Source organism: Lethenteron reissneri, chromosome 35 (genome assembly GCF_015708825.2).
Source record: "Lethenteron reissneri isolate LAM-NWPU_2019-01 chromosome 35, ASM1570882v1, whole genome shotgun sequence".
Lineage (NCBI taxonomy): Eukaryota > Metazoa > Chordata > Hyperoartia > Petromyzontiformes > Petromyzontidae > Lethenteron > Lethenteron reissneri.
The window spans coordinates 7,980,458-8,004,132 of NC_083813.1; the positions used below are offsets into that span (position 1 = coordinate 7,980,458).

Here is a 23,675-nt window from a genome sequence, read left to right on the forward strand (position 1 = left end):
TGAGTACAACAACAGTAAAATGATACTTTTTATAGTAGTTGAACAATTGAATGAAGTTATACCTGTTGAAAGTTCCATCTCACTCACTAAATAACATTACGTCATATCATTACCAATCATTTGTGTCACTTTAATCCAAACATTATGGAGAAAAGGGTCTGCAAACCAACCTATGGATATTAAATATACTGGTATTTTCTCAAAATCATGCCATTGTGTGTTGGTGTAAAATTAAAGATACATGCAAAATTACTTGCAATTATAAAGTTGAGCACACAAAACTCTTCATGGAACGAGGAACCCCCAGAGAGAATAATGGCACAACCCAGTTGTAAAGGTCTGGAATTCTATGTTGCTAGATACAATACCAAGCCACTGACTATCGTTGCTGGTCAATTGCACTGTGTAGTATTGTGAGCATCGTAGCAACGGTTGGCTGAAGCTATTTAAGGGTCTCCTTTGGCCAAAGTCTTTGTGATTCATAATGTCTATCCGTGGAGGGTGTATGCTATTGACACAATGTTTAAGTTCAATTTAAAATATGTATCACATCCTACAATTTATTGAAAGCAGGGATGATAAACGATACATCCTCCCTAAATGAAGCGATACGTTTTACATTTGAACCTTATGGCGGGACCCCGGGGTCCCATGAGCCCCCGGCTTTCGCATAAATTGCATTGCTGACGTCATTTTATATCTGTTGAAGGCGAACTGATACGGCAATCTATTCCTCTCGACGAGCTCTACACGATGCGCTAATCAAAGTTTAAAAGTTTTGCTTATGACTACGGCAATTTTGGCAACGACGGGTGCTCAGGTGAATAAAAGAGAGGATAGATTTCTGATGGGTCGCGGCGTTTATGTGCGAGGTGGGACGAAGTCGCCAAAAATAAATACATTTCTTACGATTTTGACTTCCGTTTATTCGGGACCCCGGGGTCCCGCCATAAGGTTCATTTGCCAATGAATTAAGTGCCTTCTTGAACTTGTTATATCTGAGTTTCCCCTCATAAGCAGGGTCTAGGGCATGGATATGTAATTTATGGCCCACTACTCCATTTAATACAGTTCACAGCCACATTAGGCCTTCCACTTTGAAACAATATTTATCTGTCCCTGCAAGCATCTCAGCCGTGCGCCTACTTAGAAAGAGTGAGCTAATATGAATGTGTTAGCGAGAGGAAAGCAGGTGCAGGAATAACCCTTTGTGCTGTAAAGGTGAGCCATAACAATTTTTCGCGCTATCATTGGAAAACACTCAGGTCTATGTAAATTCGTGGCTGCCGCTAAATGCATTTGACAGTCTCATTGAGCCTTGAGTAAGATACAAAGTTCCCCACCCATTGTGCATGGATTTTCGAAGGCAATGACTTTACCGTCTTGGCGCTGAAGTGTGCGGGTATTGGCGACTGATTGGAGAGTTTGAGCGTGCGGGTGTGCTCATCCAGCACGGACACCGGGCCCCACGACACTTCTGCTGGCGTCACGTGTACCACCGGGCCCTGGCCCATGCACAGGAGTCTAACTCGCTAAAGATAAAACAAGCACGAAGGTTAGTCTTGTGTGCACAATGGACAAACAAAAAAACCTTTTTTTATATATATAATCACTGCAATTATTTTACGTTTTTAAAATTTAAGCACATGTAAACATGCCTCAAGATAAAAGGGAGCAGCACTGAAATATGGAAAAATGTGAAATTTAAATTCTACATATGAATGCATTATGTTTTTTAAAAATATTATATGGAACTTGTTAATGCTAGGATTCCGCCTTTGTAATTTTATCTGTCATGGAAATTGCTATTTTAGTTGATCTAATTTAGCTATTTTTTCTGCTTTGAAAGCATTAGCATTTTTTCAATAATATCCATGCATTACAGTAAATATAAATAGCGTCTAGGGACATGCACACATAAACCACTTTCATTAGCATCCCGTGGTGCATAACAATGAGTTATGAGAATGGGAGGAGGGGGAATTAGTGACCCCCAACCTTTTCTGCTAAGACTTCTTTATTGGGCTGTGGTTTGCCGATGTGTTGACCGCCGTTTGTACACACAGCCAGAGTGACTGCGAAATGGACAAGCACTATAATATGTGCGTGGAGTTGAAGTCTGGATATGCCACCAGTTCCAATCGTATTACTGAAACTCCTTGAAACTAAATTAACTAATGATATATAGCTCACTGGAGGGTACACGAACATTAGGTTTCACTCCTCTCTGCATATAATATGTATTAACTTAAATGATGGATATTTCAATATATCAGTAGACTGTATACTTTGATGCAATTACATGCCTCAAGGTAAGTTCTGTGGCAGCTAAACAAATCAAACTTAACCCTTTCATATACCCTTCAAAAATGATCAAGTGCTGCCATTGGTTTAATGCCCTCTCCTGGTAAACCTCACCAGACTGTATGACCACCAATGATATGTTTTAGGAGTAAGCACATGCAATTTAATGAACCAAGGGAAACACCTTGAAAATTCTAAAATATTAAATTATGCGAAATAGACTTCACCTAATCTCATAACAACCCGGTGCAGTTAGCAATTGTGACACAAATTGGTAAAAAGGGGGTGACTCTTTTCATTATCTAGCTACGTAATAGTCTACTAATTATGAAAATCATGATCCATCACTAATGGGTAACACCTTCCGACCATCAATATACCATTTTTAAAATGTATCTGCAATGGTTGAAATAACATGTTAAATGGGATAAAGAACATCATGTCCATGCCTTGGGACAGTAATGAAACATGACAATAAGACATTACCTCGTGACAATATTTTCAATACTGTTAAATGGGAAAAATATATGTTTACTTCAGGCAGGAGCTAACACACGATAAAATGCAATGACATCCACTTTTGCAGAGATCACCATGGTCCTGTGTCTTATGTCTACCAATCAATAGGTGTGTGCAGCCAATACTACCTAATTCACAATTGAATGGATTCATATGTAACACTTGAACGGCTAAGATAGGAAAGCTGTCCCATGGTAAAAGCCAGAAGACTGATACTTGAGACTCACTGCAGAAGGTAAATCATTGGCCATAATATATGTATAATTAACAAAAAATGCCTCACTATTCGCATGACCTATAGGATAATAAATAAAAAGTCAAAATGCAATAAAAAATATTATTGTCAAGTAAAAAATATATCACTCTGTATTTTTGGTTTGCAATGTAAGTGCATGCTTGTGTGCACAACATGTCATAGACTCGAATGATGATGGTAAATAGATTGTTGAACATTTGCTGAGGTATTTTTGTGAATACAAACCCTGAGATTGTGTGGCATAAATGTAATATTAGTGTCCATCGCAATATCACTCGTGAGGACAGCGTTACATTTCGATTTAAAGCTTTCGTGACTGCAGGGATTCATCTTCTTGGTTCTTTCGGTAAAGTCACGTAGAATGGAAATAATAAAATTAATAAAAATAAAACATAATAAAATAATTCTCACGACGTTTCGGCCACAACGCAAGCAGCCGTCCTCAGGTGGAGAACAGGTCTGTCGAGAAGAGAGAGTTTGAATGACACACCCCAGGCTTGGTGCGTCTATTTAAGCTGTTCTCCACCTGAGGACGGCTGCTTGCGTTGTTGCCGAAACGTCGTGAGAATTATTTTATTATGTTTTATTTGTATTATTTTATCATTTCCATTCTACGTGACTTTACCGAAAGAACCAAGAAGAGGACAGTGTTAGTTATACTTATACTATCCCTGCAAAAGGAAAAAAATAGGCAGTGGGATTCAAAGCACTTTGCCGCTATGAAATGTTCAAACAATTAGTAATTTATACGCGAGTTTTGCTCTTCCAATGGTTTGTATTATAGACCTTGTATTTCTTTGCGTGCTAAGGGAAATAATTGGAGTGAAGACTCAATGCACAGTACATACAGGACTAAGAATAAGTGACGGTCATGTAATGAAATTTAAATACATTTTGTTTCTAACCATATAATAGCTTGATGAGATATATCTCTTTAACAGGAAACTTTTACGTCACTCATAGCCAAGATAGCTCTTGAATATTTCCAAATTTGGAAATTGATGTGGAATATTCGCAAGCACGGCCTACTGTTGTGCCTCATCTCATGGGATCTTCAACATCCACATTATAGCAGAGGGCATACTTTGCTAAAGCCCTACAGCCCGACTGGGCATCTGTGGGAATTAAGTCATCAATCCCACCCAAACTAGTGCAGTGACTAATACATTAAGAAACAGGCTTATCCCAATGCCTAGCAATGACTTTTCATAGGCTATCACATTGAGTCATCACTCTCTCTAGAATTAAGCACACTTCCAGTACTCAACATCAAAACTTTTGAACCTCAACTCAATCTCATCCATCGGTGGCTCCTGCTTGGCACCTTGGTACTCGAGCATTTAACAATGCATTGTCTTCATCAGTTAAAATCGATTGCTATGCTCACGATACAAGCCTAACATTGTGCAGGAATGTAAATTGTGTATACAAATTATATGCCGATAGTAATTTAGTCGAATGAAAAAAACAACACATAACAAATAAAGCAGTAAACATGAGATATATAACAGAAACGAGGCAGTACACACAAGACAAAATATAACATAGACAGTACAGATAAGGCAGACAGTATGCACAAGATAGAGCGAACAAATTAGTCAATGCACGTGAGGTATGCAGCACATAAACCAAACAAGACAATTACAATGGGACAGTACAAAGTAGGCCAGAAATAATTCATACGCAATTGCAATCATGAGCTCGAGCCACACCGACTCATGAAGCTCCTGGAAAAGTGAAGGGTTACATCCCTCGTACTCACCACAGGAGGCTCTTTGCTACCAAAGACGACGATGTTGGCGGTGACGCTTTGCTCCCCCAGCTGCTGTGCATGCACCAACAGCGGCAGTTCTGTCTGCGAGGCAGGCTCCAGCACGCCGAACGCAGATGGGCTTCCAAAAGTTATTCCATGCACTTCATCTGGGGACTGATGCCAAATTTGTTTGTTATATACCATGCTGTGAAAAGGGCTAAAGGTGGACGGCAGATTTGCGCGTGTGTACGTTTGTTTGAGCATCAAATAAAAATGAGATTTTAAAAATGTGTTTGTAATTTCCAGGTCTTTGTCCATTCACTATGGGACAAAGGCCTCCCCATGCCATGTCAGTTGATCATATTGATCAGTTGATGTAGGCAGCCCCAGGATTAGTTCAGATATCACTCGTGCCCCTGATGTTACCTAAGAATAGGAGTTGACAGAGCAGTGTATTAACCACTGTGTCACTGTTCCATCCCTGTAAAGTATATAGAGACTAGAACTGGCCCATATTTTAATCAAAATTATAATGGAAATCTACTCGGGTATCTCTCAGAGGTCCTTAATATTTGCAATCATAAATATCATAATTAATATTAAAAATGTTACACATACTTTTACATGATTGTTGTAAGGTGTTAGAAATGTATTATTTTAACATGCTATAGATTAATCGAAGTGTGTTCCGTAACAATAGGTAAATGTAATGGAAAATATATTATTATAAAACTAAACGTGTCAGTATACACACATCACATTGCCTTGAAATTATTAAATATACAATTGTCTTCCTTGTATACAAAGTCAGTTTTGGTGTAAAAAATAAAATTGTAAGTTAAAAACAATAGGAGCAGGACAATGACCACTTAAAACAAAAACGTGTGATAGTCTAACATGTGGTAGGCATCTCGTGGCGACCGCTACACTCCGAAGAGTTTGCGACTGATGACGGTGATTATCAGCAGGTATGATATGATAAACTGGCCACAGAAAATGCTCGTTCTGCATGTTTTAAAAAAATGGTGTTCATTGACAAGCTGAGTAGACATTTTCATACCTATTTGTGGGTGCATACTGGTTTGTGGTTGTATACAAAGGCACAAATCTTCCAGTGCTACGTGTTATTTGAAGTTAAGTACAGTACTACCAATTTTGACTTAAAACTTTCGGGACGTCATGAATTTATATTCTTTGGTTCTTTCGTTAAAGTCACGTAAATAGAAAAAAATATATAATAATAATAAAATAAAGTGCATACAAATAGAAAAAAAACACTAATGTAGACTGTAGCCTCTTTCTTAATCGGAGTGAGTGTACTGGCAATCTATAAAGTAGACTAGCCTGGTTATTAAGTTTTTTAAATTTTATTTTTATTAGACTGCCAGTACGCTCACTCAGGTTAAGAATCAGGCAACAGTCTACATTATAGACTGTCAGTACACTCACCGAGGTTAAGAACCAGGCTACAGTCTACATTATAGACTGCCAGTGCACTCACTCAGCTTAATAACCATTGCTACAGTCTACATTATAAACTACCGGTACACTCACCAAACTTAATAACCAGGCTACAGTCTACATTATAGATTGCCAGTACACTCACTCCGATTAAGAACCAGGCTACAGTCTACATTATAGACTGCCAGTACACTCACTCAGGTTAAGCACCAGGCTACAGTCTACATTATAGACTGCCAGTACACTCACATAGCTTAATAACCATTGCTACAGTCTACATTATAGACTGCCAGTACACTCACTCAGGTTAAGAACCAGGCTACAGTCTACTGTATAGACTACCAGTACACTCACCTAGCTTAATAACCATTGCTACAGTCTACATTATAGATTTCCAGTACACTCATTCCGATTAAGAACCAGGCTCCAGTCTACATTATAAACTGCCAGTACACTCACCTAGCTTAATAACCAGGCTACAGTCTACATTATAGACTGCCAGTACATTCACTCTGATTAAGAACCAGGCTACAGTCTACATTAGTGTTCTATTTATTTTTTTATTTTTTTAATCTACATGACTTTACTGAAAGAACCAAAGAAAAGTCCTACCAATGATTTGTGTTTTTTCAAGACAATAGAGGTGGCTGGGTAGTTCAGAGGTCAGATGATATATGGAAAACATTAATCGAATGGCATTGTTAGTGCTGCCCCCTATTGCGTGGACCAGAGACCACTTGAGTGGATGTGAGAGGTGACATCCACTTCCATAGTCAGTTCTCTTACACAAATGGGTTGCAATTTTCTGCGTGAAATTCGAATGGATGCCCACAGCAACGACTGGGATAACAATGTAGAATGAATTTCGATTTAAAGCTTTCGTGACTGCAGGGATTCATATTCTTGGTTCTTTCGGTAAAGTCACGTAGAAGGGAAGTAATAAAATAATAAAAATCAAACAATTACATTTTCTTGCTGCGGTTTTCACACCTGATGATGATTGCTTGTGTTGCAATCGAAACGTCGTGAGAATTTTATTGTTTTATTTGTATTATTTTATTATTTCCCTTCTACGTGACTTTACCGAAAGAACCAAGAATATAATTTAAAATGAGTCAGAAAGAAAGCAGTTACAAATTTCACACCTGCAATTGCAGGTCGTAGCGGGCAGGTAGTGGCGAGGCATTGATGAGAAGCAGCATCCTCCTGTACGAATAGCGAAGGAAACAACGGCCAAAGTCCAGCTCTCCCTCGCTGGGATCAATCTGTGGTACTACACAGCTACACACAAAAACACAAACAAAAAATCGCCGATTAAACTTTGTACGTAAAGAATCATCATTAAATTAGAACGAGGATTTTTGATTTAAAGCTTTCGTGACTGCAGGGATTCATATTCTTGGTTCTTTCGGTAAAGTCACGTGTTTGATATTTTCATTATTTTATTATTTCCCTTCTACGTGACTTTACTGAAAGAACCAAGATTATAGAATTAGGATGTTAAACATACTTATTCTACAACAATGGGTCTCAAAAATGCAATGTGTAAAACATAAAATGTGGCATTAAACTAGATAACACTATGTAACACGATTTTTGTTCCTGGGTAGCGTTATTTTCTAATTGCTTATGCCTCGTAAGTATAGAAAATAGCTATTATTATTCCACACAAAGTGTGCTTTTGTGACCAGGACTTTACGTGAAGGAATGACATAAATGCACACCACGTTTTCTCATTGAAAATAGATACATTTCAAAATATCACTGTCCTGGTCACAAAAGCAAAGTTTGTGGGGAATAATAGCCATTTTCTGTACTTTTGAGGCATGAGCAATTGGAAAATAACACTTACTAACCCAGGAACATTTTTTTTGTTACACAGTGTAATGTGACAGCAATATACAATACATAACAAACAAAACAAGGGGTTAAAATACCCACAGCAAACACAGCCTGTAAATGTATAGCCATGTGTGGCCTCTGTTTTAAAGAAGTTTCAGATTTTTCAGCATTTCTAAAGCTTACACAACACGTAGAGCCAAAAATTCTGATCCGTAAGATTAGAGTGAAGACACTTCTCCATTAATACGAAGAGGACATCTCTGATTACCATAAGAGCTATTGTGATAAAAACGCGGCATCTGGTGGTAAATCACAAGCTGCAATGTTCAAATAAGCTAAAATGTGGCTCCATTTTATAAACAACTATGGTTTACCTGTGGTCCATTTTTCATTCGTGAAAACCAATTGGTTAAATGTACGGTAAGTCCTCTATTTACGTTGGGGATGCATCCCTGGAAAACGCGACGTTAGGTGAAACTGTAAATCAAAACCTATTTTATTATTGACTTAATGATATAAATTTAGGATCCATTCCTGGGGTAATTTTTGTCAACATTTTCTGAAAAAACATGACATTTGTACCAAAAAAAGATACCCAAAAACATGTTAAATAACAAGTTTGGGGCAGAGTGGTGCTTCGTCATGCACGCTGCCCAAACGACTGCTTTCTTTTCTTTCAATTTTTCAAAACAACGTTGTAGTGAATCAATGCGTTTTAAACTTAACTATAGTCCCTAATTCGTTGGTGACATTTTAGTGAAACCATGTAAATAGAGGACTTACCGTAATGGAGAGTCGGAAAATTACGTGTGTTAAACTGCACAATGTTGCGGGTCATACTTGGCTGAGATGGGCAATGCCAGCACCTCCTCGCCCACCCCTTTCACGTCCACAACTAGGGCCCCTTCATATGACGTCACTGTGTTGGAGCACAGTGTCACCTGTTTGTAAAGTTGGGAAAAACATTTGGTCATTAACAGCACATTACCACGAACAACTTGCTGCATCAAAATGAGATATGCCACAATAATATAAAAAAGTGCATCGGTACAGCAAAGAGCATCTACAAAGAGAGAGAGACAAACACAGACACGGAGAGAGACACATCTACAGAGAGAGAGAGAGACAAACACAGACACGGAGAGAGACACATCTACAGAGAGAGAGAGACAAACACAGACACGGAGAGAGACACATCTACAGAGAGAGACAAACACAGACACGGAGAGAGACACATCTACAGAGAGAGAGAGACAAACACAGACACGGAGAGAGACACCTACAGAGAGAGAGAGACAAACACAGACACGGAGAGAGAGACACATACACATTCTTTCTACGTGCCTTTACCGAAAGAACCAAAGAGTAATTCCTGCAGTCACGAAAGCTTCAAGTCAAGTTTGAACCACCTATACGGGGAGGATTTCCACACAACTCATACTTAACTTCAAATTTAACAATCTTTGGAAGAACGTAATCAACCAGGTAAAGTGTTAACTGTTGTGTTAGCCGACTCTCTGTGTTGCATTGCATTACATTTCTAAGTTTACTCGGTTTGTTTTCTCAAACTTCCAATTTCTCTCCCCCTGCCGCTCTCATTGGCATGCTAATTTGTTCTGCCCCCCCCCCCCTCTCTCTATATATAATACCTCTTCTTGGTTCTTTCGGTAAAGTCACGTAGAAGGGAAGTAATAAAATAATAAAAATAAAACATAATAAAATAAAATAATTCTCACGACGTTTCGGCTACAACGCAAGCAGCCGTCTTCAGGTGAAGAATGAGACAATGCCAAGCTAGGAGCTTATATATATAGCTTGGCACTAGCTTGGCATTGTCTCATTCTTCACCTGAAGACGGCTGCTTGCGTTGTAGCCGAAACGTCGTGAGAATTATTTTATTTTATTATGTTTTATTTTTATTATTTTATTACTTCCCTTCTACGTGACTTTACCGAAAGAACCAAGAAGATGAATCCCTGCAGTCACGAAAGCTTTAAATCGAAATATAATACCTCGTCACAGAGGCGTTGTTTCTCTGTGTGTCTCTGTGTGTGTCTCTCTATGTCTCTCCTCTATATGTGTATCTCTGTGTGTGTCTCTCTCTCTGTGTTTGTCTCTCTCTGTGTCTCTCTCTCTGTGTATGTCTCTCTCCGTGTCTGTTGTTTGTCTCTCTCTCTGTATGTGTGTCTCTCTCCGAGCTTGCATTCACACCTGATGACGGTTGCTTGTGTTGCAATCGAAACGTCGTATTCTATTCTTTATTTTATTTTATTTCTACGTGACTTTATCGAAATAACCAAAGAGTAATTCCTGCAGTCACGGAAGCTTCAAATAAAGTTTAAATTATAATTGTATTGACAATACGCCACGGCTACAGAAATTGCAAAGCGTATAACATATTTTTGTAAGGGAGGAAATTTCTGCATTTCTATAAACTATGGGAGATCTCATTAAATTACAATACACTGTAAGAGGGACAAAACATGTATTTTTGAACGTTGTTATTCAAGGAAGATACAACAAAAAAGCAGTTATTATTTTACAAATAAACACAGAGGTTGTACGTTCTAGGCTGTCTGCCATAACTTTAAAGTATCATTAATAATAAAATAAAAATACCTTTCAGCTAGATAAAAAAAATAAGTGTTCTGGTAATGGCACTGTAGTGACATTGTAATCAACAGTATGGAAATTACAATTCTGTGATACTGCTAAAAGTACTACGCTTCTATTGAAGTATTTTTTTTCAAGAACAAAGCTTTAAAATAATTTATTTGTGAAATCAGAAAGTTATTTGTCGCTTTGTATATTTCTTAAACAATAAACACTTCTACAACAAACATAGTAACATATACTTCAAAGAGAGGGCAATTCTTCACATGTTTTGTACGTATATTAAACTTATTTTGCATCGTACGTAGCAAACTGTGCTAATCAGAGGTGCGGGACAAAGGTGCATGTTATATCTAAAATAAGTTGATTATTTCACTGTCAAAGTATTTATGATGTTTACGTTCACAGCAACATCTACAAATTATATATATTTTTTATTCGCCAAAATATAAACCTACACACTGTTATACAACGCTACTCGTTATAGCACGTTCATTGAATTCCCTGAAATGTGGCTGTGGCCTGACACGAGCTTTCAGTCACCACGACGCTTAACGGACACAGACACTCACCTGGATGGCAATTTTCTCCTGGGGTTGCAGCTTGCCACTGGAGGGCGTGATGGAGAACTCACGCGGCTGTCGGGATGTCAGGCCCTGCCTGGTCATGTGCTCCTTGCCAAGGCTAGGACACGCTGGGGCTGCCGGCACCATCACCTGGCACGCGAAGTGCAAACTCCATAGCAACCAGGGATGTGTTGATGAGTGTACACTGCTGCGTACCTGGAAACCCTACGCACGACAACAATGATGATGATCAAAGAAAAATGTTTAGACACAATATTTCCACATAACGTTCCCCCATATGGTGTTTTTTTTGTGTTTAGTGTGTTGTCCTTCCCCCGCACCTCCGATTAGCACGGCTGGCTACGTAGGGTGCAAAAGAAGTTCAACAAGCATACATAGATATGTAGTGACGTTAAGGGTGTCACTCTGGTGTTAGCGCCAGGGCACTGTCACAAGAGTTATACTGTGCGTCTGGAACCTCTCTCTGGGGCCAGAGTGAGTACGGCATGCAAACGGGCCCTAGGGGACATAGTCCTGGTGACGGCGTGAGAGAGGGCAAGTCAGGACGTGGTAGTCTGGGTGAACCCGGGAGGGCACGTGACCGGGACAGGGTAGTGAGAGTGGCCCGAGGGGGGGGCTTGAGGGACACGTGATGCTCGGTCGAGATCCTTCGGGAAAGGTCTCGAAGAGGGCATGGTCGAGGGCTGGAGCGAGGCCACGCCCAGGGGCATAAAGGGGCAGTCCCGATAGCGTTCTTGGCTGTTCTCTGGAATCAAACCTCAGCGCTACGTCTCTCCGATCTTCGGTCTTCGCTCGGCATCATGGGTCAGTCAGAGAATGTTACTGACTGACCCGGTTACGTAGTAACCCTGTTGGGGTCTAGTGTAGTGAGTGTACGTTATGTAGTTAGCCCTGTTGGGGCTGTGTTACAAACGTGTTGCCTCAAAGTCAAGTGTGTGCCTCCGTGTTCAACACTACACATGCTTAGAACTCGAGTGTAATTGAAAATACGATTCGTAAATATTATAAATACTCGTGCCCTGGCATAAACTAGTGTGACTTATGAATAATAATTTACTTGCTTTAAAAAACAACACATTTCAATATAAATGAGTGAGTATTTCTTACCAAAGGATACATCTCCAAAATCGAGACTTGGAACATCAAAGTTAAATGTAGGTCCAATCACGCGGCCACTGTCAAGAAACACAGGCAACAGCCACATTACAATGGTGATACAGGTAGAGGGTTACATAAAAATGCCCAAGCTGTTTGATTCTCGCCCACAGCTAATATCAATGGCATAAGATATCTGAGCTGGTCGTCGGTCTGCCATCACCAATCCATGCTGACCAGTATGGTGAAATATGGTCAAACTACTGTGACAGAAGTGGGGAGGCCTTCACCTAGCAGTAGATTCACGAAAAGATGGAATCTGTTAAATTATCGCATTCATAGTTTTATGGTTTAAAAAAATACGCATAATAAGTAACATCATTTTTCGGGCCAACCTGATGGTCAATTTAATCTTTTCCGAAGAGCCGTCAACAGTGAACAGGAGATCTTCGCTGAAGTTTCCAATGGCTTGGCTCTGGAAGGAGATGACGATTGCCTGGTGTCCTCTGGGTAGAACGATGCCCTCAAAGGGCTTCCAACGTGAAGCAGCGTCCAAATAGGGAGAGTGTCGAATCGAGGCTGAAGATGCCATCAATCTCCCCTTTGTTTGCCAAGATAACCTGCACGAAAAGGCCACAGCTCACCTTAGCACATTGCCAAAGTTCTATGTATATGGCCGTGTTCTGCAGATTCAAGTACAATATGTTTCATCAATGCTAAGCGCACTATAAATCAGAGCAGCAATATATATCATAATTGTTAACATCACATTCCCCACAATCTTAATCTATATGCTAAAATGTTGGTTTCAGGATGTTTGGATCAATATTTACAATTCAGCAAGGGAATTTAGCCCAGGCAAGCATTCGGGAATGGCTAATTTAGTCATTTATTTATTCATAGAATTCTTTAAACTTGGTCACCTTATCAACACACAATGGCCAGCCTGTCACGATTTCCATACAAAGTGGCAGACGGCGCACACACCGCCTCCTCGTTGAGTGACACGTAAAGATGGTAAATGCTCTATTAGTCCAACTGTGTCTGTTACAAAGAGCATGCAAGTGCCCCTGCGGAAAGGCCAGTACCTCGTATGAATGTTGCGATGACATGAACACGTTGCCGATGTCCAGCTGGTCACAGTTGAAGAGGAGGCAGGGCCCTATCCCCTCGCCTCGAATCCGCAGAGGGAGACGAGTTTCCCGGCCTGCAAAACAGGAGACATGGACTGAGCAGGAACATTAGAATTGTCTCTCAACTACCTCATAGCCATCATTTTTATATATTCAAATGATGAAATGTGCAGTGGATATCTACGAGCTATCTGATGACGATAATCATGATTAATATATCGGTGTAAGTGCAACAGACGACAATGTTTGAGTCCATGGTTCTTGTATTTTTGACATTTTGAATGTAATTGTTCATATATCTTATTCTGCAGTGTAGCAATTGTATGCAGCCATGCTTAAATAGATGTGGCCAAGTTTATTTTTTTTATTTATCACATAAAGTAACAATGACAACAGTATATATAAAGCAATGGTTATTTTGACTTAAAGCTTTCGTGACTGCAGGAATTCATATTATTTGGGTCTTTCGGTAAAGTCACGGAAATAGGTTCAAATTAATAAAAATCAACAAAAAACTACGACGTTTCGATCACAACACAAGCAATCGTCATCAGGAGGAAAACAGAGGGGGAAAGCTGCTAAAAGCAGACTGTTTTAAAGGTTTAAAATTGGTGTAGCCCAAGGGTCATAAACATGAACATCACTAGCCCCGCCCACTTCGTTTATGATCGCTTGTGTTGTGATCGAAACGTCGTAGTTTTTTATTTTAACCGATTTACGTGATTTTACCGAAAGACCCAAAGAAGATATAAATGGTTATTTTATTTACATTCATACCGTAACATTGTGATCCTGTGAAGAAAAGAGATATACTGATGCTGCAAGAGAAGCACTGATATTTATTTTGAATGAAATGTTGTTTTGGGCATGTAAAGCACCTAAGAGTAAAACAACATGCTTCACTTGCCAGGGGATACATTTCTTGCTTTATTTAATAATTCACTATCTTATTTAAATATGTAGGTGGATGTACAACAGCCTGTATTGTTCAGGCTGCATGTCTGGTTGCTGAATAGCACTGGATTATTGTAGCAATACAAAAGCATAAAGATTGCAAATTATACTAATATATCGGCTGTATAAAAAAAGATGGAAAAATAACATTTAATAAGACTGAATATGTAAAAAAGTATGTTTAAAGCATTATCACAAGCATGAGATGAAACCTGCATTTCCCATATGTAATACAAATACTGTTTAATAAAGCTTAATAATGTTTATTTATTTATACTCCTACATTATTAACATTTTTATTACCATCATTCATTGGCAAGAGCTTTTAAAAAGCTGCTTCTCCCTAAATGATTTAAATGACATTGGAATTGAAATTGAATGGCATCATTTGCACAAGCACCATGTGTGTCATTGAAATTTACATCAAAACAACTTGAGGAGAGAATTGTCCAGGGGGTACCTGTAACGTCACAGTAGGCTGTGTGCTGATAAACCCTGGCCTCCCGAGGTTTAAAAACAACAGTGATCTCAGCTGATGAGTTGGGCCAGATATCACCTTCCTAGGGGAATCGGGAGACAGAGAAATATCACACTGCTCACTCACTCGCCCATCTCGAGATCTCTGTGTGCTTTATTGGGAAAAGTTTTAACACAAATATCCCATCGTCACATATTCTACTATTGTCACGTATTTTTACATGCTTACCAAACAAAACATTTTCACAAAACGCATAATTTACATGGTCACATCGGTATAATTGTTTTCACATTAATGTAAGCTACATTGTTATAAATAGATACATTTCCTTACATATGGCCTTTTTAAACATGTTTAATGGGTCCTGCATTCAGTGATATTTCACCATATGGCATTACATGAACTACAACACAAAATGGGATGGAAACCACAATGAGTTCTGGCAAAAACAACATTAAATAAAGGAACAGCTGTAAAATGTTATCGTTTTCTAAGTGGGTGCTCGTTTATGAACATATTTTGCCATGTATTTTGAGCCATAATGACCACTCATTGTCAAAGTATAGCATATTTTAAGTTATTTAATCAGTCCTGCTTCATGGACAATTTCTTCCACATGCCCATGAAGTAGCCACGTGGTTCAGCAGTAAAGCGAGCGGGCTCGCAATTGGAAAGTTGTGAGTTCTAATCGTGGTCGTGGTTAGGAGTTGACCCATCCAATTGTCTCTCCGGGGTAAATAAAATGAATGAGTGACACTTTGTGGGGAAAGTCAACAGTGGTTGTCCGATGGAGAGACTCACCTCCATCATAGGAATGTGGAATTTCCACCGCTTGTACAGGGCTGTACATTTAATTAATACCTTGCATGAACAAAGCTTAAGTCGGAGTCATATTGTAAACCTTAATTTTTTGTAGAATTTTAACTATGCATATGCAATATAAGTAACAACCATGACATATATATGCAGAACATATTTCCTCGTGAAAATTATTTTCCATTGTGTATTCTACAATAACCCAAACAATAAATGTGATGTATCAAATGTTTATTAGTCATATTGCCAAAGTGAATACAAAACTTGCTACAGAGATAAAATAGAGTACTGTATATATTCTGCCTATTAGGAACTATAGAAAATATATTCTCAGTAATGTTGTTTGTCAGACTTTGAAGATGCACTTCATTACCTGCCAGTAGAGCAATATTGTCGGAAAACCTGAGGTTGGAGAGACTAACACCGTTACCAATTCCATCACCATCTCTAGTGTAATGTGACATTTCCCGATATCCCTTTGCTTGGCAACATCAGAGGAACAAGGACTAAAGGACATGTGAGGAAAATAGGATCAATAACATCAAAGAAGATTGTCTGGAACTGGTAGTCGTACTTCCAGAAGTAGATAGGCTACACAGACACAGTTGGATGTTGGCTATTAGTGGGCCGCCAGCACTTGCCCAGGCATTAAGTCAAATTCGTGAATTTTGTCCGGAAAACTGAACTGTAAGATAAAAAAAATACCATGCAAATGTGTCTAAGAACTTTTAAAATGAGAGTATATTCCTGTTTTGCCAGAAAAAAATCACATCTATCCACTGGTAGATATGATTTTTGACACAAGTCAGAGGAAAGTGGAAACAAATAACTAAATTTGCAGTGGACACCTGTCCAAGGATCGTGATGATGATGAAGCACTGGTCGATGAATTCCTCCCCCAAACTGTTGCCAGTCCTCTTGTACATAAGCTGAACTCACCAGTCCATCTCTGAGATGGTCTTCTTCTTGGGTGTGTTCCCTACTTTGGCTGCAAATCAATTTTTAGTCTTAACTGCTGGCCATCATACCTTGTTCAAGCCTAATTTACCTTAAAATTCAATATGTTTCGAAATCGCATATGTTCTCCAAATCATGTGTTGCTTGTTCTATCATTGTGATTCCAGGTATGAATCTCTCCATGCTCATTTGTGTACTTTCCAGCTTCTGTTCCTTTTTATTGGTCAAGTGCCCATGTTTCTGATCCATCTCATAGCTGGCAGAATACTTTGTTCTCCAAGGTAACATTATGATTGCTCATGATATAATTCCAAGGACAAACACATGTTAAAAAACCTTACAGAATGTAAGTACAGTAAAACCTCGGAGATCAAACGCACCCGAACTCGAACGAATAGGTGTTCGAATGATATTTCCGACCATTTTTTGCCCCGGAAACCGAACGAAATTCGGAGGGCGATCGCGCAATCGCGACTTGAAAGAACCTGTACGGCTGAGACGCGTATGGCCAGCGTACATGACGCTTGCCCAGACAAAGGTTTTACCACCTCCTCCTCACCACCTTCCACTCAAGCCATCAACTTTCCTTACTACATGTAAAGTGAAGTTCAATGTTCATTTATTTCATTTATTCCATATATTTATTCATTTATTCCATTTATTGTGTTTCTTGTATGATTTTATGCATGTAATTACTGTAAACTTTGTGTAAAAATGCTTCATAATGAGAGATTTCTCATGTCTGGAACCAATTAATGTCACTTACATAAATTGTTATGGGGAAAATTAATTTGGTGCTCGAACAAATCGGTGTTCGAATGGCCTTCTGGAACGAATTAAGTTCGATCTCTGGGGTACCACTGTACATCCATTCTATTTCGTCCTTGTTTTGTTTATTTAGTTATCTTTGCAAAATATATAATTTATGTAGGCTTTGGTTTGTGCAAGCTGGGATGAATGCATCAATTTCCAGAGTCAAATGCAATTCATAGTCAACAGTAGCTATGCATAATGGTATATGATATTCATTTGTCTGATTTATCAAATGTATTCGGTTGGTTGGCATGTAAATTGTCCATTATATTGTTTCCAATGGTCTTCGTGAACAATTTGTATACACGAGAGGAAGCCAATGGTTCTGTAATTCTCCAAGTTAGTTTTGTCTCCCTTTTGGAATACAATGAGTTAGGCTTCGTGCCATGCACGAGGTATTTCATTTCTGTGTCAACATACATATAATCGTTTATTCACACACTCATCCTCACGTTAGTCAGATAGTCAGAGCAGCTGACAAGCCGCGGCTACGTACATCATTTCAAAGAGGGGAAAGTTGGTAAGGGCTACAACACATTGCCAAAGGGGGGGGGAAGGGAAGGGGGGTCAGATAGTGCTATTCTATACAATACAATGCAAACATCAATGGTTGTAGCCACAATCAAGAAATTGAGATAACAAATAAAATAAAGCATACTAGTACGTGGTGAGGCACGGTCATGGTCAGAAATAATAGGGGTGAAAAGGGATGAATCCGCGGCTCTGCAGGTCTCCCTAAAGACTGGTGTACTGGGTGCACAGAACCCTATTCTTTTGCTGCGGCGCAGAACTGACTCAAGCCGATCACGCTCAGCTGAGTTGGTAAATCCCCAACCATGCTGGAGAGCAAGAGCTCATCTTGGCGATAATTGTTGAGGCGAAAACACAATATATATGCAGCTTTAAAAGCATTCCACGCGCTCCTAATATGCGTAAGGCATAAAAAGTACACAACTATAGAGGCAATTTTGATTTGAAGCTTTCGTGACTGCAGGAATCCATACTCTTTGGTTCTTTTGGTAAAGTCACGTAGGTAGAAAAATAAAATAAATCACGATGTATCGGGCGCAACACAAGCGTCCGTCATCAGGTGGGAAAGCATGGCCTGCTGATGATGCAGACTGTTTCAAAACAGTCTGTTTTATTTTATTTTTTATACCTACGTGACTTTACCGAAAGAACCAAAGAGTATAGAGGCAATGTGGGGTGCCATTGAAAAAAAACTGGTGATGACCACACCCAAACTTTTCATCACCGCCTCTCTCTTGATAAATTGAAGGGGGAGGTGGAACAGGGGTGTGGTTGATGCTGCGGCTGCCTTGTTCACCCTTTGGCCTGAACATCAGTTCTGTGGACTTTCCTCCATCGAGCATGAGGTTATTACAAGTGGCCCACTTCTGAATGTGGTAAATTTCTTTGGCAGTTAGATGCAGAATTGAATTCTGGATAATTAAATAGGTGTTGTCTGCGTATGTAACTCGTACAGTGCCAGTGGTTCTCAGTTGTAGGTCAGCTGGAGTGATGATAAAGCCTGCAGGGCCAAGCACTGACCGACTTGATTACACTGGATTTCGATTTAAAGCTTTCGTGACTGCAGGGATTCATCTTCTTGGTTCTTTCGGTAAAGTCACGTAGAAGGGAAGTAATGAAATAATAAAAATAAAACATAATAAAACAATTCTCACGACGTTTCGGCCACAACGCAAGCAGCCGTCCTCAGGTGAAAACCAGGTCCGTCGAGGCGACAGAGTCTGAATGAAACAGCACACGGGCTTAGAGCATATATATAAACTGGGCGCATTGACAAAGGAATTTGCATATCAACAGGAATTTAGCATATTTATGGGAAATGCAGGAATGTAATTAGTACTGCATATGCATGTGCATTATGCAGGATTAACAGCATCAAAGGGAGCTGCAGTTACTGCTGCTGCAGCAGTTGCTGCTGCTGCTGCAGTTTCTGCTGCTGCTGCAGTTGCTGCTGCTGCTGCAGTTGCTGCTGCTGCTGCACTTGCTGCTGCTGCACTTGCTGCTGCTGCTGCACTTGCTGCTGCTGCTGCAGTTGCTGCCTTATCCATTTTAATATAACACTATGTATTATTCTACCCACCCTAATGTGTATCATACTGCTATATGTTTACTGTACAATTACGACACCATACATTACTCTGCACACTGCACCATGCCAGTGAGTGGAACGCGGTCTGAAAGTCACCGTTAACGTGAACACAATCAGTTAAGATCCGAAATGGTTTATTACGTCCTTCCAATGATTGCTAAGCCAGAATCCATCTTCTCGGTTGAAATTGTCTCTGTGTTTGTATATGTGGATCGCCTCATGAACGAATCTCTCATGATAGCCAGATGGCTTGCAGAGAACCTCTGTCTTGGAGAAGTCAATGTCATGTGAGCCCACTGAATTGTAACAGTGATCTGCCACGGCTGAGGTGTTTGTCCTACCGTGTTTCAGGTCTGCCTTATGTTCACGGATGCGGTCCGAGACATGTCGTTTGGTTTCTCCAATGTAACTGCTACCACAGAGGCAACTTAGTTTGTAGACGCCAGGGTACTGTATGTCTGGAACCACATCTTTTACAGACGGGACCAGATCACGGATTTTATGTACTGTGTTGAATCGGACCTGGATCTTGTGTTTAATCAGGATTTTGGAGATCTTTTTTGTGACCCCAGCAATGTAGGGTAAGGTGATGGTCTTGAAAGGCTCCTCAACAGGATCCTTCTTGATGGTTGGAGTGATGGCTTTGCGGATTGTGTAGTCGGAGTAACCATTAGCCTTAAGAGCTTGGCGTACGTGTTTGAGTTCACTGGAAATGTGTTCATGGTCGGAGATGCATTGGGCTCTATGATATAGAGTCTTGATGAGGGAATTCTTCTGGGATGGATGGTGGTGGGAATCCGGTTTTAGATAAGCATCCGTGTGGGTGGCTTTCCTGTAGACAGAGTGGCTCATTGAACCATCAGGTCTCCTTTTGATTAGGACATCCAAAAAGGGTAGCTTGCCATCATTTTCGACTTCCATGGTGAATCTGATGGCTGGGTGTATGGAATTGATGTGGTCGAGAAATTGGTCTAGAGCAGGCCGGCCATGTGGCCAGATGACAAAAGTGTCGTCTACGTACCTCTTCCATAAGGTCGGGCGTAGAGTGGCAGTCTGGATGGCGTCCGTCTCAAATTTCTCCATGAAGATGTTGGCTACAACCGGAGATAGGGGGGAGCCCATTGGGGTGCCCTCAATTTGCTTGTAGAAGGTTCCATTCCAGGTGAAGTATGTATTGGTTAAGCAGTGTCTCACCAGGGGGGGTACCCCAGCATTCAGTCCTTGATGAACCAAGTCTTCAATGATTGCGATGGTGTCAGGCACAGGCACCTTGGTGAACAAGGAAACCACATCAAAACTGACAAGCAGGTCGTCTGGGGACAGGGCAATCCCCTTGATTGTCGATACCAGGTCAGTAGAGTTTAGTACTGCAGAGGTGGTTTTTCCAGTGAAAGGCCGTAGGATTTCGGACAAAAAACGAGCCAGTTTGTAAGTGGGGGAGTTGATAGTAGAGACAATGGGACGAAGAGGTGTATCTTCTTTATGTATCTTTGGCAAGCCGTACAATCTTGGTGGCCTGGCTGCAGAAGGTTTCAACGAGAACTGTTTGGTCTGATCAAAATAAAAAGAGACCCCACCAACAGCCTCGTCTCCAAAACCAACAACATCATTTCTGCTTCAACCGCATTAATTGATCAGACCAAACAGTTCTCGTTGAAACCTTCTGCAGCCAGGCCACCAAGATTGTACGGCTTGCCAAAGATACATAAAGAAGATACACCTCTTCGTCCCATTGTCTCTACTATCAACTCCCCCACTTACAAACTGGCTCGTTTTTTGTCCGAAATCCTACGGCCTTTCACTGGAAAAACCACCTCTGCAGTACTAAACTCTACTGACCTGGTATCGACAATCAAGGGGATTGCCCTGTCCCCAGACGACCTGCTTGTCAGTTTTGATGTGGTTTCCTTGTTCACCAAGGTGCCTGTGCCTGACACCATCGCAATCATTGAAGACTTGGTTCATCAAGGACTGAATGCTGGGGTACCCCCCCTGGTGAGACACTGCTTAACCAATACATACTTCACCTGGAATGGAACCTTCTACAAGCAAATTGAGGGCACCCCAATGGGCTCCCCCCTATCTCCGGTTGTAGCCAACATCTTCATGGAGAAATTTGAGACGGACGCCATCCAGACTGCCACTCTACGCCCGACCTTATGGAAGAGGTACGTAGACGACACTTTTGTCATCTGGCCACATGGCCGGCCTGCTCTAGACCAATTTCTCGACCACATCAATTCCATACACCCAGCCATCAGATTCACCATGGAAGTCGAAAATGATGGCAAGCTACCCTTTTTGGATGTCCTAATCAAAAGGAGACCTGATGGTTCAATGAGCCACTCTGTCTACAGGAAAGCCACCCACACGGATGCTTATCTAAAACCGGATTCCCACCACCATCCATCCCAGAAGAATTCCCTCATCAAGACTCTATATCATAGAGCCCAATGCATCTCCGACCATGAACACATTTCCAGTGAACTCAAACACGTACGCCAAGCTCTTAAGGCTAATGGTTACTCCGACTACACAATCCGCAAAGCCATCACTCCAACCATCAAGAAGGATCCTGTTGAGGAGCCTTTCAAGACCATCACCTTACCCTACATTGCTGGGGTCACAAAAAAGATCTCCAAAATCCTGATTAAACACAAGATCCAGGTCCGATTCAACACAGTACATAAAATCCGTTATCTGGTCCCGTCTGTAAAAGATGTGGTTCCAGACATACAGTACCCTGGCGTCTACAAACTAAGTTGCCTCTGTGGTAGCAGTTACATTGGAGAAACCAAACGACATGTCTCGGACCACATCCGTGAACATAAGGCAGACCTGAAACACGGTAGGACAAACACCTCAGCCGTGGCAGATCACTGTTACAATTCAGTGGGCTCACATGACATTGACTTCTCCAAGACAGAGGTTCTCTGCAAGCCATCTGGCTATCATGAGAGATTCGTTCATGAGGCGATCCACATATACAAACACAGAGACAATTTCAACCGAGAAGATGGATTCTGGCTTAGCAATCATTGGAAGGACGTAATAAACCATTTCGGATCTTAACTGATTGTGTTCACGTTAACGGTGACTTTCAGACCGCGTTCCACTCACTGGCATGGTGCAGTGTGCAGAGTAATGTATGGTGTCGTAATTGTACAGTAAACATATAGCAGTATGATACACATTAGGGTGGGTAGAATAATACATAGTGTTATATTAAAATGGATAAGGCAGCAACTGCAGCAGCAGCAGCAAGTGCAGCAGCAGCAGCAAGTGCAGCAGCAGCAAGTGCAGCAGCAGCAGCAACTGCAGCAGCAGCAGCAACTGCAGCAGCAGCAGAAACTGCAGCAGCAGCAGCAACTGCTGCAGCAGCAGTAACTGCAGCTCCCTTTGATGCTGTTAATCCTGCATAATGCACATGCATATGCAGTACTAATTACATTCCTGCATTTCCCATAAATATGCTAAATTCCTGTTGATATGCAAATTCATTTGTCAATGCGCCCAGCTTATATATATGCTCTAAGCCCGTGTGCTGTTTCATTCAGACTCTGTCGCCTCGACGGACCTGGTTTTCACCTGAGGACGGCTGCTTGCGTTGTGGCCGAAACGTCGTGAGAATTGTTTTATTATGTTTTATTTTTATTATTTTATTACTTCCCTTCTACGTGACTTTACCGAAAGAACCAAGAAGTTGATTACACTGGCATTGCGAATTTTTACCATAATGGTGTCCATAGTTATTCCATCTGAATCATATACTTTCACTGCTCTTAGAAATCTGCACAAAGCGCAGTGTCTCGAACTCCACCATCTTCATCTGAAAAAGAGTTTGAGTCCCAGGATTTGTGCGATTTCGCGTATATGCGGCAACCTATTACTACTAATAATTTGCTATATGCAGTTTGAATTCACTCATATGCGGCTATGCAGACAGACATTTACTGCCCTTGAAATTGTCTATAA

At 40.6% G+C, this 23,675-nt stretch overlaps 1 protein-coding gene across 1 annotated transcript in view; it reads right to left on the bottom strand.

The window, feature by feature from the left end:
* Positions 1-23,675, bottom strand: part of HYDIN (HYDIN axonemal central pair apparatus protein) — a 123,374-nt gene that overhangs the window by 83,820 nt on the left and 15,879 nt on the right. The window contains 11 exon segments of the mRNA XM_061565719.1: positions 1,380-1,532; positions 4,842-5,006; positions 7,439-7,574; positions 8,976-9,076; positions 11,321-11,434; positions 11,436-11,539; positions 12,443-12,510; positions 12,826-12,962; positions 12,964-13,050; positions 13,519-13,637; positions 14,978-15,077. Coding sequence (XP_061421703.1) covers positions 1,380-1,532; positions 4,842-5,006; positions 7,439-7,574; positions 8,976-9,076; positions 11,321-11,434; positions 11,436-11,539; positions 12,443-12,510; positions 12,826-12,962; positions 12,964-13,050; positions 13,519-13,637; positions 14,978-15,077 — 1,284 coding nt within the window.